The sequence below is a fragment of the Heterodontus francisci genome, chromosome 15 (assembly GCF_036365525.1).
Source record: "Heterodontus francisci isolate sHetFra1 chromosome 15, sHetFra1.hap1, whole genome shotgun sequence".
Taxonomy (NCBI): Eukaryota; Metazoa; Chordata; class Chondrichthyes; order Heterodontiformes; family Heterodontidae; genus Heterodontus; species Heterodontus francisci.
Window position 1 is genome coordinate 40094554 of NC_090385.1, and position 17662 is coordinate 40112215.

Here is a 17662-nt window from a genome sequence, read left to right on the forward strand (position 1 = left end):
TCTCCACAGTTGCTGCCTGACCTGCTAAGTATTTCTAGCACCTTCTGTTTTTTATTTCATATTTCCAGCATCTTCACTATTTTGCTTTTATTTTCTTTATTAAAGTTAGGAGTCAGAGATAAATCAAGGACCACATACAGCCTTTGCAAAGTTGTGCAAGGCAAATTTGGGTGGAGTCCAGGATATAGCCGAGATATTAAATGCTTACTTTGCATCTGTTTCACAACTGAAGATAATGCTGCCTTGCCAATGCTGATTGATAGAGGTGATGGTAAAATTGAACAGACAGAAGCCAACCGTTCTGGCTAGGATTAGGGTTGTTAAGGTGGATTGGGCTGCAAATCCTAATAGTATTCACCCCAGATACTAAAGGAAACAGGAACTGTGTTATGTCAGCTGCTGGCTCACATATTTTATTGCTTGTTGAAGTTTGGGATTATGTCCATGGACTTGAGAGAGGTCCATATCCTGAAAAATGGTACTAAATCTGAATCTGCGATGTGGAGTTTATCTTCCTTGATGAATGAACTAGAATTGGCTAAATAGTTTCCTCCTCTGTATCTATCTTGTGAAAAAGGACCATAAAACCCAAGTGTGGAGAAGGTACATTTACCAATTTAAAGGGCAACAAACTGATTATTTTATTATTGAATCTTCTTGTTTTATTTCATGAAAAAACACAGGCAATTTTGCACCACAGAATATTATGTACAAGTGAGGATATCAAATGGAATTTAGATAAATGCCTTCAAAATGCAGATAAACATTGTGTTTCTCTGTAAATTAATAAAAAGGCACATAGCAATTACAAACTTTGGAATAACTTCTCACATTTAGTTGGACAATTTGAACAATTAATCTATTTTTCTAGTCAAAGAAGCCTAGAAATTATGCTGTGTGCAATATTACTATAAAACACTCATATTCATATGAAATTCTCCTGCTTAATATCCAAGTTTGTTAAAATACTGGCATAATCAAAAGAACAAAATACATTTATATAGCACCTTTCAAATCCTCAGGATGTCCCAAAGTGCTTCACAGAAAATGTAATACTTTTGAAGTTTAGCCACTGTTGTAATGTATGAAATACAATGCAATTTGCTCATAGCAAGGTCCCACAAATAAATTACTTCTTTTAGTGATGTTTCTTCAGGGATAAATATTGGCCAGGAGGCCAGGAAAACTCATCTGCTCTTCTTCACATAATGTCACGGGATCTTTTCCATCAATCTGTGAAGAGCCTTGGTTTAACATCTCAACTTAAAGAGGGCACCACCAACTGTGTCTAGGTATTGTGCTCAAGTCTCTGGAGTGGGGTTTGGTCCACAAACTTCTGACTTTAGAACACATGCCTCTTTCATGGAGCCAAGACGAACATGTTAATTTCATACAAACACGTTAAGCAGTCATTAGCTAATATGGCATTATATAATTTCTAGGCTATACTGAGTAACAAATGCTTGCTCTTCCAAAATGTTAATTAATAAACAGCTTTTCAATTTGAATTTAGTAGACTTGCTCTTCACAAATTACACAACCATTCAACCGTGGTCTGGCTTAATGTACATCTACAAACTCAATACATCCATGTGGACTGTTTTCTAACATTTTAGTCCAAGTAGTATTCCATACATTACTTTCAGCATTTTCCCTTCTGTTAATTAAATATCCATTAGCGTTCATATTTAAACAATTTGACAAATTCTATTCTATACTGTCCGAAATACATTTTTGGATAAGTTGCTATTGGCACAAGAAGGATTTCTTTTTCTAAAAGCAAAATACAGCTTTGTGCTTACAACACATGAAAATATAAAACAACTACATAACACTTTATTTTGCGCTTGAGTAACATTGCCACATTTAAACTTTAGTTAATTTGTGCACGTTTTGTTGGAGTAATTATTCATCTTGCTTTCTCTTGGGTTTTTTAGGATTACGAGACCTGCTTTTTGCTTTGCAAAGAGGGCAGATGGGTGCATTCCGATGGATTTGTTGATGACAAGACAAGCAAGCCTGTGGGCACAAAGACAGAAGAGTTAATGTCTTCACATAGAGCAACAGAGATGTTCATATGAGAGAATCAGTGTCATTACTTAGCTAAACTGTAACTAATATAAAGAAAAAATGCACTCAAACCATATAATGTAATGGATGCAATACTCACCTCAAACTAACCTCTCCATTGCTACCATTTGCCACAGACCTGTAATCACTACTACTTCATTGTCATCAGGTCTAAATACTTTCTCAGACATAACCCAAGTATCAAAAAGAACAAAACCTATAATTGTACAACTGGGTGTTTTTTTCAGTTCAAGTGAGCATACTACAAAATACTGACAATCTTATTCATTCTGTATTCTACATACACTTATGGCAGGAGTCCATCCCTTGTCCTATTGATCCCAGAGAATCACATAGGCAACTGGAAGGCCATAATGTTGAAATTGTCAATATGTGAGGGCTAGCCCTCCTTTCTACAAAGAGGCAATCATTCAGTGTTCCCAATGTCCAGTTCATTTTCTCTAGCACTGGTATTGAGTCACATTACTTGATGTCACCCACTTGCACTCCTCACTCTACTCAACTTAGCTACACATTAAGCATGTATTTTTGTGACAAGTCTGTCAAAACATACCTGCTGTTTTTAGGACATAAGAAAAATTATATTGTGGCTTGATCAATCTCTACAAAAAAAAAGTATCATAAACGTCCTTTCTCGGTGACTGACATCAAGTGCCTGCTTTCAGATCACATTGTTAAGATGCCATCCTGTCTGGCATTTTGAAAACATGAACATATGAAAAAGGATGGGTAAAGGTCAACTGGTCAATCAAGTCTCTTCAGTTCAACATGGTGCAATCTACACACAACCCATCCCTCCGTGACTTTCACATAATCTCCCTAGAGGTGGGTGGGGAACAGGAAAAGAAACAGACCAATTTAGGGGAAAATAAAACAAAAATATGTACCTGTAAAAATACAGCATGAAGGATCTTTGATAGACAATGAAATCAAGGGCACCACAAAAATCATATCACAGAATTGTTACAGTGCAGCAGGAGGCCATTCGGCCCATCATGTCCACTCCAGCTCTCTGAAAGAGCAACTCTCTCAGTTCCATTCCCATGCCTTCTCCCCATAACCCTGTACATACTTCTTTTTCATTTCTTTCTTTTGGGCCTCCTTATCTCGAGAGACAATGGATACGCGCCTGGAGGTGGTCAGTGGTTTGTGAAGCAGCGCCTGGAGTGGCTATAAAGGCCAATTTTGGAGTGACAGGCTCTTCCACAGGTGCTGCAGAGAAATTTGTTTGTTGGGGCTGTTGCACAGTTGGCTCTCCCCTTGCGCCTCTGTCTTTTTTCCTGCCAACTACTAAGTCTCTTCGACTCGCCACAATTTAGCCCTGTCTTTATGGCTGCCCGCCAGCTCTGGCGAATGCTGGCAACTGACTCCCACGACTTGTGATCAATGTCACACGATTTCATGTCGCGTTTGCAGACGTCTTTATAACGGAGACATGGACGGCCGGTGGGTCTGATACCAGTGGCGAGCTCGCTGTACAATGTGTCTTTGGGGATCCTGCCATCTTCCATGCGGCTCACATGGCCAAGCCATCTCAAGCGCCGCTGACTCAGTAGTGTGTATAAGCTGGGGATGTTGGCCGCTTCAAGGACTTCTGTGTTGGAGATATAGTCCTGCCACCTGATGCCAAGTATTCTCCGAAGGCAGCGAAGATGGAATGAATTGAGACGTCGCTCTTGGCTGGCATACGTTGTCCAGGCCTCGCTGCCGTAGAGCAAGGTACTGAGGACACAGGCCTGATACACTCGGACTTTTGTGTTCCGTGTCAGTGCGCCATTTTCCCACACTCTCTTGGCCAGTCTGAACATAGCAGTGGAAGCCTTACCCATGCGCTTGTTGATTTCTGCATCTAGAGACAGGTTACTGGTGATAGTTGAGCCTAGGTAGGTGAACTCTTGAACCACTTCCAGAGCGTGGTCGCCAATATTGATGGATGGAGCATTTCTGACATCCTGCCCCATGATGTTCGTTTTCTTGAGGCTGATGGTTAGGCCAAATTCATTGCAGGCAGACGCAAACCTGTCGATGAGACTCTGCAGGCATTTTTCAGTGTGAGATGTTAAAGAAGAATGCTTTAACATCTCACACTGAAGAATTCTTTTTCATATAACTGTCTAATTCCCTTGTGAATATTTCAACTGAACCTGCCTCCACCATGTTCTCAGGCAGCGCATTCCAGACCTTAACCACTCACTGCGTGAAGAAGTTTTTCCTCATGTCACTTTTGCTTCTCTTACTAAATATTTTAAATCTGTGCCCTCTCGTTCTCAATCCTTTCATGAGTGGGAACAGTTTCTCTCTATCTACTCTGTCCAGACCCCTCATGATTTTGAATACCTCTATCAAATTGGCTGTCAGCCTTCTCTTCTCCAAAGAAAATAATCCGAACTTCTCCAATCTATCTTCATAACTGAAATTCCTCATCCCTGGAACCATTCTCATGAATCTTTTCTGTACTCTCTCCAATACCCTCACGTCTTTCTTCAAGTGCGGCGTCCAGAATTGGACGCAATACTCCAGCTGTGGGCGAACTAGTATCTTGTACAAGTTCAACATAACTTCCTTGCTCTTGTGCTCTATGCCCCTACGAATAAAGACCAGGATACCATACGCTTTATCACCGCTCTCTCAACCTGTGCTGCCACCTTCAATGACTTATGCACATATGCACCCAGGTCCCTGCTCCTGCACCCCCTTTAGAATTGTACCCTTTATTCTATATTGTTACGACCCGGTGAGAAAGGGGTCTAAGGGATCCCTCTCACCCTTCTCCAGGTCTTACCGTAACAGGGTTTAATTTGAAATACACTGTTTTTAGTTCCCCCTTGGTGAATCCTTGTTCACCGCTTTAAAATTATAAGGCAAAGAAACCAGCACAAACAGGCTTTCTTAGGTTTAAAGAAGAAAAGTTTAAATTTATTAAACATAAACTCTAATTCGGTTAATGCCTAATGATACACATGCGCCCCATGCAAGCATGCATATGCGATACACACATGCAAATAGAAACAGAAAAGAGCAAAAGAAAATAAAGTGGAAAGGTTTGAGGCAATATCTGAAGAGTTGTTGTTACGGTTCTTCGAGATCACTGTAGAGTCCTTGATTGTAGGTAGATCTTGCTTTTCGCAGGGGCCCAGTATTCTTCTTAAACCTTGTTTGCTGCAGGAGACTTTTCTCTCTTGAGGTTCATCTTTCTTCAGTGGATTCAGAGGCTTGTGAGAAAGAGGTGGGAGCAGACAAGAGAGAGATCTTCTCAGTCCAGGAGCAAACAGCTTTCTGCCCAAACTGTTTGGACAAATTCAAAAATCTCAGGTTGCCCAGCAGGTTAGTCATGTGACTAGCTGGTTTGACCACGTCAGTTTGTGTATTCGGCCATCTTAACAGTCAACCTGGAATGTGAGCTCCCCCACCTTCAACGTCTGGTGATCAAAAGTCCATTATGGGTCGAATGTCAGGGAATGGCTGCTTTGTCCTTCCAAACACTGTCTGCCAATACGCAAACGTTCCTTCCAGCCACGGCTGATCTGTTTAACAAGTCCTCCCCTCACTCCAGTAACAGTTTAAAATCAATGTTCATGACAAAATTAATGGGCCTCATTCTTGGCAAGTGAGGGCCTACCATGACAATATTGTCTCTCCATGTTCTTCTGACCAAAATTAATCACTTCACATTTCTCTGCATTGAACTTCATCTGCCACCTGTCCGCCCATTCCACCAACTGGTCTATGTCCCTTTAAAGTTCTACACTATCCTCCTCACAATGCTTCCAAGTTTCCTATCATCTGCAAACTTTGTAATTGTGCCCTGTACACCAAGGTCTAGGTCATTAATATATATCAGGAAAAGCAAGAGTCCCAACACCGATCCCTGGGGAACTCCACTACAAACCTTCCTCCAGCCCTATAAACAACCATTAACCACTACTCTTTGTTTCCTGTCACTCACCCAATTTCGTATCCATGTTGCTACTGTCCCTTTTATTCTATGAGTTACAAGTTTGCTCACAAGTCTGTTGTGTGGCACTGTATCAAATGCCTTTTGAAAGTCCATGTACACCACATCAATAGCATTGCCCTCATCAACCCTCTCTGTTACCTCCACAAAAAACACCAGCAAGTTAGTTAAACATGATTTTCCCTTAAGAAATCCATGCTGGCTTTCCTTAATTAACTTGCATTTGTCCATGTGACTATTGATTTTGTCCCAAATTATTTTTTCTAGAAGTTTTCCCACCACCTGACTGACTGGCCTATAGTTACTGGGCTTATCTTTACACCCTTTTTTGAACAAGGAAGTAACGTTTGCAATTCTCCAGTCCTCGGGCACCATCCCCAAGTCTAAGGAAGACTGAAAAATTATGGCCAGTGCCTCTGCGATTTCCACCCTCATTCCCTCTGCATCCTTGGATGCATCTCATCTGACCCTGGTGCTTTATCCACTTTAAGTACAGACAGCCTATCTAATACTTCCTATTTATCGATTTTAAATCCCTCTAGTGCCTGACTTACCACCTCTTTCAAAATTGCCTTGATTGCATCTTCTTCCTTGGTAATGACATAAAATGAAGATCTTCCCTCCACAGCCTCCAACTCCATCCATCCCGCCTCTACCTCCTTCCCAAAATCCACAAACAAGACTGTCCTGGTAGATCCATTGTTTCAGCCTCTTCTGCCCCACTGAACTGATTTCTTCCTATCTTGACTCTATTTATACTCTCTTTGTCCAGTCTCTTCCCACCCACATCCATGACTCTTCCGATGCCCTCAGCCACTTTCAGTTTCCTGGCCCTCACCATCTCCTATTCACCATGGATGTCCAATTCCTCTACACCTCCATCCCCACCAGGATGGTCTAAGGGTTCTCCGCTTCTTCGTAGAACGGAGGCCCAACCAGTCCTCATCCATCACCACCCCCCTCTACCAGGCTGAACTTGTTCTCACATTGAACAACTTCTCCTCTAACTCCACTCACTTCCCCCAAGTAAAAGGTGTTCTATGGGTACCCACATGGGTCCTAGCTATGCCTGCCTTTTTGTGGGATATGTGGAACATTTCTTGTTCTGCAGTCCTACTCAGGCCCCTTCCCTCATCTCCTCTTCTGTTACATTGATGATTGTATCAGTGCCACTTCCTGCTCTCGCCCAGAACTGGGAAATTTCATTGACTTTGTATCCAATTTCCACCCTTCCCCCACCTTCACATGGTTCATCTCTAACTCTTCCCTTCCTGAGCTCTCTGTCTCATTTTCTGGGGATAGGCTTTCAACCAATATTCACAATAAGCCCAAGGACTCCCACAGCTACCTGGACCCCATTTCCTCACACCCAACTTCCTGAAAGGACTCGATTCCATTGTCCAAGTTTCTCTAACTCCATTGCATCTGCTCCTTTTTACTCAACCAAGGATCCCCCTCCCCCGCACCCCCCCCCCCCCCATGGTTGACAGGACTTCAAACTTGTCCGATCTATTTCAAGCACTTCTGCTCTCACCCCTTCCCCTCCCTCCCAGAACCATGATAGAGCTCCCCTTGTCCTCACCTTTCACCCCACCAGCCTCCATATTCAACAGATCATCCTCTGCCATTTCCACCACCTCCAGCGTGATGCCACCACTAAACACATCTTCCCCTCCCTTTTCAGCATTCTGAAGGGACATTTCCCTCCAAGACACCCTGGTCCACTCCTCGATCATGCTCAACACCTCCCCCGTTTCCTCCAGCACTTTTCCATCCAAGCACAGACGATGCAACACCTGCCCTTTTACCTCCTCCCTTCTCACCATCCAGAGCCCCAAACAAACCTTCCAAGTATTACTTGTACCTCTTTCAAATTTAGTGTACTGTATTTGCTGCTCGCAATGTGGTGTCCTCTACATTGGGGAGTCTAATGCACACTGAATGAACACTTTGTGGAACACCTCCATGCAGTCTGCAAGGACAACCCCGAGCTTCCTGTCGCTTGTCATTTTAATTCTCCACCTTGCTCCCACTCTGACCTTTCGGTTCTTGGGCCAGCCACAGTGTTCCAATAAAGCTCATCGCAAGCTCGAGAAACAGCACCTCATCTTTCAACTGGGCCCTTTATGGCATTCCGGACTCATTGAGTTTCATAATTTTAGATTATAACCTCTGCCCCCATTTTGTTTTCTTATTTTTTGCAGGTTTGTTCGCCCACTCCCACCTTGTTTCTTCCTTAATCCCTTTATTTTGTGTTTGGACGGCTGCTACACTGCCATCTACACCTCATCCAGACACATCTTTTGTTTCTTTACTTGGTTTTGTACCATGAAACTTTATGTCATTTAATCTCTCCTGCCCTCTGCCCTATCACAGACCTTCCCTTTTGTTCTTCTTTTCCCCCCTCCCCCCTTTCACTTTCTCAAAACCTATTACATTTCTAATCTTTGCAAGTTCTGATGAAAGGTCATCAGTCTGAAACATTAACAGATGCTGACAGACCTGCTGAGTATTTCCAGCATTTTCTGTTTTTGTTTGTGAAACATAAAATGGTCAATGATCCTAATGTATATAGAGCATTAAATCAGCTTCTAGAAATTCACCTTCAGCAGAGATTGCCTCAAAAATGGTCTTCAATGGCATGAAAAATCAAATTTAAACTTGCAGTGAAGTACATATAATTTTCCTACTGGCACAATAGTGTATGTCAACATTAATCTGGTTTTAGTCATCTTTAAAATCGTACCTTTTCATCAGACATCTATATCCTCTAATGTTCATAAGACCCATCTTCTCATTCATCAGCCCCATCCAACTCAATTCCTGATGGCACAACACGGCTTCTACGCTAGTGGAAAGCTATGTTTGTTCTCATTCTCTCCCTCCTCATGCACTGACCATCTTTTCTTCAAAATTACCAAAATAGTGGATGCATTGGTGGTCATCTTCCAAGATTCTCTAGACTCTGGAACAGTTCCTACAGATTGGAGGGTAGCTAATGTAACCCCACTATTTAAAAAGGGAGCTGGAGAGAAAGCAGGAATTATAAACCAGTCAGCCTGACGTTGGTAGTGGGGGAAATTCCAGAGTCCATTATCAAAGATCTTATAGCAGAGAACTGTGGTAGAATCGGGCAGAGTCAGCATGGATCTACAAAAGGGAAATCATGCTTGACAAATGTACTAGAATTCTTCGAGGATGTAACTAGTAGAGTTGATGAGGGGGAACCAGTGGATGTGGTTTATTTGGACTTTCAGAAGGCTTTCGACAAAGTCCCACATAAGAGATTAGCGTGTAAAATTAAAGCGCGTGGGATTGGGGGTAGTGTATTGCGATGGTAGAAAATTCGTTGGCACATAGGAAACAAAGAGTAGGGATAAATGGGTCTTTTTCCGAATGGCAGGTAGTGACTCGTGGAGTACCACAGGGATTGGTGCTAGGACAGCAGCTATTCACAATATATATTAATGATTTAGATGAGGAAACTAAATGTAATATCTCCAAATTTGCAGATGACGCAAAACTGTGTGGGAGGGTGAGTTGTGAGGAGGATGCAGAGAGGCTTCAGGGTGATTTGGACAAGTTGAGAGAGTGGGCAAATGCATGGCAGATGCAGTATAATGTGGATAAATGTGAGGTTATCCACTCCGGTAGCAAAAACAGGAAGGCAGATTATCTGAACGGTTATAAACAGAGAGGGGAATATGCAGTGAGACCTGGGTGTTCTCGTACACTAGTCGCTGAAGTTAAGCATGCAGGTGCAACAGGCAGTAAAAAAGGCAAATGGCATGTTGGCCTTCATAGCGAGAGGATTCGAGTACAGGAGCAGGGATGTCTTGCTGCAATTATACAGGGCCTTGGTGAGGCCACTCCTGGAATATTGTGTGCAGTTTTGGTCTCCTTATCTGAGGAAGGATGTTCTTGCTATTGAGGGAGTGCAGCGAAGGTTTACCAGACTGATTCCTGGAATGGCAGGATTGACGTATGAGGACAGATCGAGTCGGTTAGGATTATATTCACTGGAGTTCAGAAGAGTGAGCGGGGATCTCATAGAAACCTATAAAATTCTAACAGGGCTTGAGGGGGTAGATGCAGGAAGGATGTTCCCGATGGTGGGGGAGTCCAGAACCAGGGGTCATAGTCTAAGGATACGGGTAAACCTTTCAGGACTGAGATGAGGAGCAATTTCTTCACCCAGAGACTGGTGAGCCTGTGGAATTCGCTACCACAGAAAGCAGTTGGGGCCAAAACATTGTATGTTTTCAAGAAGGAATTAGATATAGCTTTTGGGTCTGAAGGGATCAAAGGGTATGGGGCGAAAGCCAGAACAAGCTACTGAGTTGGATGATCAGCCATGATCATAATGAATGGTGGAGCAGGCTCGAAGGGCCGAATGGCCTACTCCTGCTCCTATTTTCTATGTTTCTATGTTACCATTATCATACCTCCTCCAAAAATCCACCCTTCCATCCTCTCCAACTACTATGCATGTTCAACCTCCCTTTCCTCTCCAAGACACTCGAATGTATCATCAGTTCTTACCTTGGGCTCATTTCTCCCACATCTTCTAACATCAATCCTTCCAGTGAGACTTCTTCCTTTTGCGGTACAGAGATGATCTTAACCAAAGTCATAAACAGCATCCTCTGTGACTGTGATGCCTTTATCCTCCTTATACCTCTCGAGCACTACTTAGCATTCAATACAATTGACTATGCCATTCTCCTCCAATACCTCTCCTTTGCTGCTCAGCTCTTCTGAGACTGCCCTCACATTGTTCCAGTCCTACCAATCCAAGTGCAGCTACAGCATCTCCAAGGCTTCTCTTCACTCGTCCACATCACCAGAGTCCTTGCATTTATCCTCCTTTTTCTCATCTACATGTAGCTCTCAATGCGTGGACAAAGCCCAGTTTCCGCATGCATACTAATGACACACCACTCTACATATGCGCTATCTCTCCAGATTCCTTGATCGCCATTGCTGTCAAAATTGCTCTGCTAACTCCCAAACTTGGATGAGACATAACTTCCCCTGTTCAATGTTGAGAAGACTGAAGCCATCATCTATAGCCCTACCATTTATTCTGCCTCCTGCAAGGCCACATTGCCGCAGGATGAACCACACAGCTCACAACCTGGATGTCCTGTTCGATTATTACTGGAGTTTCAGATCCCAATGCTCTTCATCACAAAGACAATTTATTTCCACCTTTACAACACTGTTGTTGAAATCCTTATCTGTGCCTTCATCACCTTCAGAATCAACAACATCAGCTCGTTGGCCTTCCATCTTCCACAGTCCATGAACTTCAACTTGTCCAAAACTCTTTTGCATTTACCGTGCTCCACACGAAGTCCCCTTCACCCATCATCCCAGTCCTCACTGACCTACATGGGCTCCCTATCCCCCCAGAGATTTAAATTTAAAATCTTCATCCTTGTCTATAAATCCCTTGATTGCCATGCCTTGCCCATTCTATCTCTATAAACTCCCACAGCCCTATCCCTGCAACCCCAAGACAATCTATTCCTCTCTTTCCCCCTTTCACCACAATATCAGTGTACAACTTTAAACCACCTAGATTCTCTCTGTAAATCTTTCTGTTCCCGGTTCCAGGACGGCCGCTTGCCACGGGTAAAATCCCCATGGAGGCGGGCAAAGGCCCTTAAGTGGCCGTTAATTGGAAACTTAAGCCTGGGGCGGGCGGCCCGTTTTTCACCACCACCACCCCCCCCCCCCACCCCCCGCAATCGGCCTACGTAAAGTGGGGTGGAGGTGGGAGCAGGTCGGGAAGGCCTCCTGGAGCCTCCTGCTCTATTTTACGCCATCCCCCCGCCACCATCCAGCTTGCTGGGGTGGCGTGAAATTCCGGCCAATGACTGAGGATCAAGAGTCATCTTGGGGTAGAGATTTCCAAAGATTTACAACCCTCTGAATGAAGACATTTTGCTTTATCTAAATAGCTGACCCCTTATTCCGAGAACGTGTCCTCTAGTTCTGGACACCCTAGCCAGGGTAAACAACCTCCCAGCGTCTACTCTGTCCATCCCCTTAAGAATTTTATATATTTCAATGAGATCACCTCTCATTCTTCTAAAGTCTAGGAAATATAGGAGTAGTCTACTCAATCTCTCCTCAAAAGGCAATCCCCTCATCCCAGGAATCAGTCTAGTGAACCTATGTTGCGGTCCCTGGAAGGCAGGTGTATCCTGAGGCAAGGAGACTAAAACTGTACACAATATTCAGGGTATGTCCTCACCACAGGGCAGTAAGACTTCTTTACTCTTATATCCCATCCCTTTATAATAAAGGCTAACATAGCGTTTGCTTTCCTAATTGTTTGCTGTACCTGCACGCTAACTTTGAAATCTATGTATAAGGACACCCACATCCGTCAGAATACCAACATTTCTGTGTCTCTCACCATTTTGAAAAATATTCTGCTTTTCTATTTTTCCTACCATAAGCAGAGAACTTGACACTTCTCATATTATATTCCATTTGCCACATTGTTGCCCACTCACCTAACCTGTTCATTACTCTTTGCAGCCTCTTTGCAATTCCTCACAGTTCATCTTCCCACCTAACTTTTTGTATTGTTAGCAAACTCAGATACATTACACTCAGACTTGGATATGTTGAACAGTTTTAGTGATGTTGGTTGATGGATAAATATTGGCCAGGACATTGACAGAACTCACTTGGCTCTTGTTTTGAATAGTGCTATTGAGTCTTTTACATCCACCTGAGAGGGTAGACAGGGTTTTGTTTAACATCTCATCTGAAAACTGGCACTTCCAACAGTGTAGTACTGAGGGAGTTCAGCGCAGAAGTGACAGCCTGGATGATATGCTCAAATCTCTGGAGGGGGGCTTGAATCTTTGACATTCTGGCTCTGAGGTGAGAGTTCTACCACTGAACCAAAGCCAAAGCCTAAAAAAAAACTTTGAATATCTAGTTCACTTATTCATCCTGCAGTGACAGCAGAGTGCTTTTAAGTTAACCTCAAAAGCTTGCCTAAGAAACTCTATGGACTGAAACATAGGACATTCCCAAAGACCAAATAATATCACAGTAGATGGGATGGAGTGTATCAGTCCAAGTGTATCAGGCCTGTGTCCTCAGTACCTTGCTCTATGGCAGCAAGGCCTGGTCAACGTATGTCAGCCAAGAGCGACCGTCTCAATTCATTCCATCTTCGCTGCCTCCGGAGAATACTTGGCATCAGGTGGCAGGACCGTATCTCCAACACAGAAGTCCTCGAGGCGGCCAACATCCCCAGCTTATACACACTACTGAGTCAGCGGCGCTTGAGATGGCTTGGCCATGTGAGCCGCATGGAAGATGGCAGGATCCCCAAAGACACATTGTACAGCGAGCTCACCACTGGTATCAGACCCACCGGGCGTCCATGTCTCCGCTTTAAAGACATCTGCAAACGCGGCATGAAATCCTGTGACATTGATCACAAGTCGTGGGAGTCAGTTGCCAGCATTCGCCAGAGTTGGCGTGCAGCCATAAAGATGGGGCTAAAGTGTGGCGAGTCGAAGAGACTTAGTAGTTGGCAGGAAAAAAAGAGAGGCACAAGGGGAAAGCCAACTGTGTAACAGCCCCGACAAACAAATTTCTCTGCAGCACCTGTGGAAGAGCCTGTCACTCTAGAATTGGCCTTTCTAGCCACTCCAGGCGCTGCTTCACAAACCACTGACCACCTCCAGACGCTTATCCATTGTCTCTCGAGATAAGGAGGCCAAAGAAGATGGGAAGGATTTACCAGGGGAATTTAGATCATCATCAACCTGGGGACATGGATTTACACTTTTTTTTGTTTAATTGCAGGACCACTCGAAATTGTTTTTTTTTTGAAGTAGTAAGAGACTTAGGTGAGACTGAGACTCGTCCATCAACAACAATAAATTTCATTTATATAGCACCTTTTAAAGTAAAAAAAATCCAAAAGCTCTTTATAGGCGACTGCACAGAAAATAGATGCTGAGAAAAGGAAAGGTTAGGAGAGGTGATATTAAATCTGGCTTAAGAAATAGGTTTTTGGCGGAAGAAAGAGGAACAGAAAGTTGGCTCTGAAGCAACTGAGCTCATGAAAGGCACTATATAAATGAAAGCTTGTTCTTTCTTTCTTACTCCATATTATTTTGCAGAAGGTGTCTCTTCAGGCAGGTCCTCCCAAACTACTAAAGGTGGATATTCAAAATAGTTACCCTATTTATTGCTTGTTCATCTTCCCTGTGCTGCATCAGAGACATCACTTGATTCCTTCATCAATTTAAGTTTGAAAGTTTTAACAAATAGCCCTCTTCCTTTCTTAACCCAGGCCAGGTCACTGCCACTTCTCAGATATCCCACCCGTACAATTCCTCATGTTCCGGTTCCAACAAATCAAAAAATCTATCCAGATTGCTCTCTTTTGGATGACCAGTCCCTACATACAAAAATTGATGGATTAGGTATGCCATGAATGCTTTCTTTGCAATCAATATATATAGGGTGTGTCTGACCAGCTCGCCACCACCTTCTCAAGGACAGCTAGGGATGGGCAATAATTTCTGACCTTGCCAGTGAAGCCCACATCCCCTGAAAGAATAAAAGAGTGTCTAAGGAAGTGGCCAAATATTTCAATTCAATAGCAATATCCTGTGGCTATATTAATATATTTGTTTGATTGGCGCTCTTTTGGAGTTTAAGAGAAACATACTTAAATCCCATCTGTTCCTTTGTTTTGAACAGCATTTCTCACCCTGCCTTTCTTAAATCGAGTAGTCAGTCAGAAGCCAGAAGGTAAACCAGAGAGTCGGTGGATAGTCAGCAATAAATCCTCAGGTAAAGGTGAATATTCAAAGAATTGTGTCTGGTTCAAGTTACATTACAGTTTGGCACAACAGATTGCACTCTAGTGTACATTTATGATATACCATTAATATTGATCACATTCAGTTAGTGTTTAAATGCCTGTTTGACAGTTTTTAGTCTAAGTCACAATCCAGTGAAGCTTCTATTCCACCACCTTCCAATATCAAAGAAAATTATGAGTGGGCATGTATTCAAGTGAAAAGGATCATCTGTTGAACCCCTCGTGGCACATTCCAGGTAATAGAAAATGACAACATGCTTATGGAAGTGTAAGAGATATTGAACCAGAGAAAAATTATCTAGCCTAAAGACCAAAACTGACCTCAAACCCTCTATCTAAATGCTTCCTTCACAGTTCATTAGTGTCTCCTTTAGAACAATATTCTTTCTGCCTAACACCTAAAGGAAATCCACAAGAAGACTGCAGATACACTTTGCCAGCTCACTGTTTGATCTTATTTCATGATGGTTCAACAAATATTCCAGAACTGGGGGTTCACCAAGATGAACCTTTTCTTGGAAAGCAACCAACTTCCGAGCATTTGCTCCACAACAAAAGAAATTTCAGCATGGAAAGGATGAATTCTTATTGTCATGTTTCTGTATGTCTTCTCTATTTGCTCTAATTCAACGGTTGCTCAAAAAACATTTGCAGACAGGGCAATAGCAGTTCTAATCAGGCTTTATTGGCCAAGAAGCACACTTTTTAGATGTACTATCCCTCACAAAGAAATCCTGCACACAACAGTATCCAACACACAAAATGGATTTCTTTGGAAAACAATGGAAGCAAAACCCTATCAATTAATAAACAGTTGAGTACTGTGATGGGGAAAACTGGGGTCGTTTCTAGACAGATGGATAGGATGTGCTAAATGGCCTTCATCACTCTGATCAGTCATGTGATTGCAAATATTCACGGTCAAATCTGAGTAACCATAAGCCGTTATAACCACAATAAAGTAATTTTTTCATATCTAGATCTTTCAAAATTCAACGTTTTATTTAAGGGCTGACTTGGTGGTGCATAGGTATAGGCATGCATACTGTAGCATGAAGCCACGAGGTCTCAGATTTCATTCCTGGACTGACTGCTGAGCCAGAGGGCTCTTGGAATGTGACAACCAGCCTCAGCACCCCAGAATATAGAGGAGGAATATCACCCAGGATTCCCACCCATGATTAATATCCAATGACTCCTGCGGAACGTGCAAGTGTGTAGAAATTAGGAGAACACAAATTGATCACTGATACACCCCAGGTCCAAGTAAGCCTGCCACTGTCTAGACTCACAGCTGAAGGAAGGTCCTTTGAGCGGGACTCCATGGCTATGGAACAATACTTCCACACAAGTTAGCACTTTCAAGAGAGGGAGAATTGGAAAAAAAATAAATGTTTTAATTTGTCATCATTTGGTGGATTGTTCATAAAGAACCCATTCAGTGGCTTAATGAAGCAGTGCACGCCAAGACGTGGAGTAAGATGCAGTTTCACCACATAATTCACATTCCACATCATAAATGAAGCAAAAATTAGTCTCTCAGAGGAAAAATACATTAAAATGCCTTATTACTACAAGCGATTAATATTTTTACATTCAGAGAGAGCAGGGGACGTGTTTGCCCTAACAAAACATTCAAAGTTTTAAAATTTCCAGGCAATTCAATGTACAGCCTAGGCATTTTTAAAATGTGGCTTTGCACGGGACAAGAGTTTTACTGCAATCAACAGAAGCTCAAAGAGATGCAGGGTGGCCTTCTGGCTGGTGGGGGGTGGAGGGTTGGTGGCGGGGGGGGGGGGGGCAGGGTCCACACATCACTTGCCTTTGATGTGCATGGGTGTCCAGTCCAGGCCTGAAACCAGAGGTATACCCTTGCTTTTCATAATATAAAAAAGGTGACAGAATAGCTGCACTGAGAGACAGAATTTGAACAACAGTTTAGAAAATTATTAAACAAACATTCACTACAAACTTTTATCGGCTTTACCTTCATAGGAGGTGGTTGCTGCCGGAATGTGGCTGTTTGCCGAGCGTCCTGTTTCCTGGCCACCTGGAGTTGCTGGGCAGCAGCAGCGGCTGCTGCAAGTGACTCTGGGATAGGTGGTTCCTGAGGCTCAGTTTGCCATTCTGCTTTTTGCTTCTCAAAGTAACTAAACAGCAAAAACATTGAAATTCTTACCCACTGACACTGTCAATAAACCTCAGGTAACATCTGAGGTTAGTGCAAGATTAAAAAGTTAGCAATCCGTGTAGAAATGCAGCAAGACCTGGACAATATCCAGGCTTGGGCTGTTAAGTGGCAAGTAACATTCGTGCCACACAGGTGCCAGGCAATGACCATCTCCAACAAGAGAGAATCTAACCATCTCCCCTTGACATTCAATGGTATTGCCACCACTGAATCCCCCACTATCAACATCCTAGGGGCTACCATTGACCAGAAACTGAACTGGAGTAGCCATATAAATACTGTGGCTACAAGAGCAGGTCAGAGGCTAGGAATCCTGCAGCGAGTAACTCACCTCCTGACTCCCCGAAGCCTGGCCACCATCTACAAGGCACAAGTCAGGAGTGTGATGGATTACTCTCCACTTGCCTGGATGGGTGCAACTCCAACAACACTCAAGAAGCTCGACACCATCCAGGACAAAGCAGCCTGCTTGATTGGCACCCTATCCACAAACATTCACTCCCTCCACCACCGACGCACAGTGGCAGCAGTGTGTACCATCTACAAGATGTAC

General features: G+C 43.2%; 1 protein-coding gene across 2 annotated transcripts in view; it reads right to left on the reverse strand.

Annotated features, from left to right (window-relative positions):
• Nucleotides 1–274: 274 nt before the first annotated feature.
• The window catches only part of zc4h2 (zinc finger, C4H2 domain containing), a 61698-nt gene continuing 44310 nt past the window's right edge, over nucleotides 275–17662 (reverse strand). Inside the window, exons 4-5 of one of the 2 annotated variants that reach the window (XM_068047941.1) lie at nucleotides 16906–17068; nucleotides 275–2019 (exon numbers count right to left, since the gene is read on the reverse strand). In XM_068047941.1, the coding sequence (XP_067904042.1) occupies nucleotides 1906–2019; nucleotides 16906–17068 (277 nt within the window). In that variant the 3' untranslated portion in view covers nucleotides 275–1905. The remainder of the gene's footprint in view (nucleotides 2020–16905; nucleotides 17069–17662) is intronic. The other variant, XM_068047940.1, reaches the window with a different exon arrangement.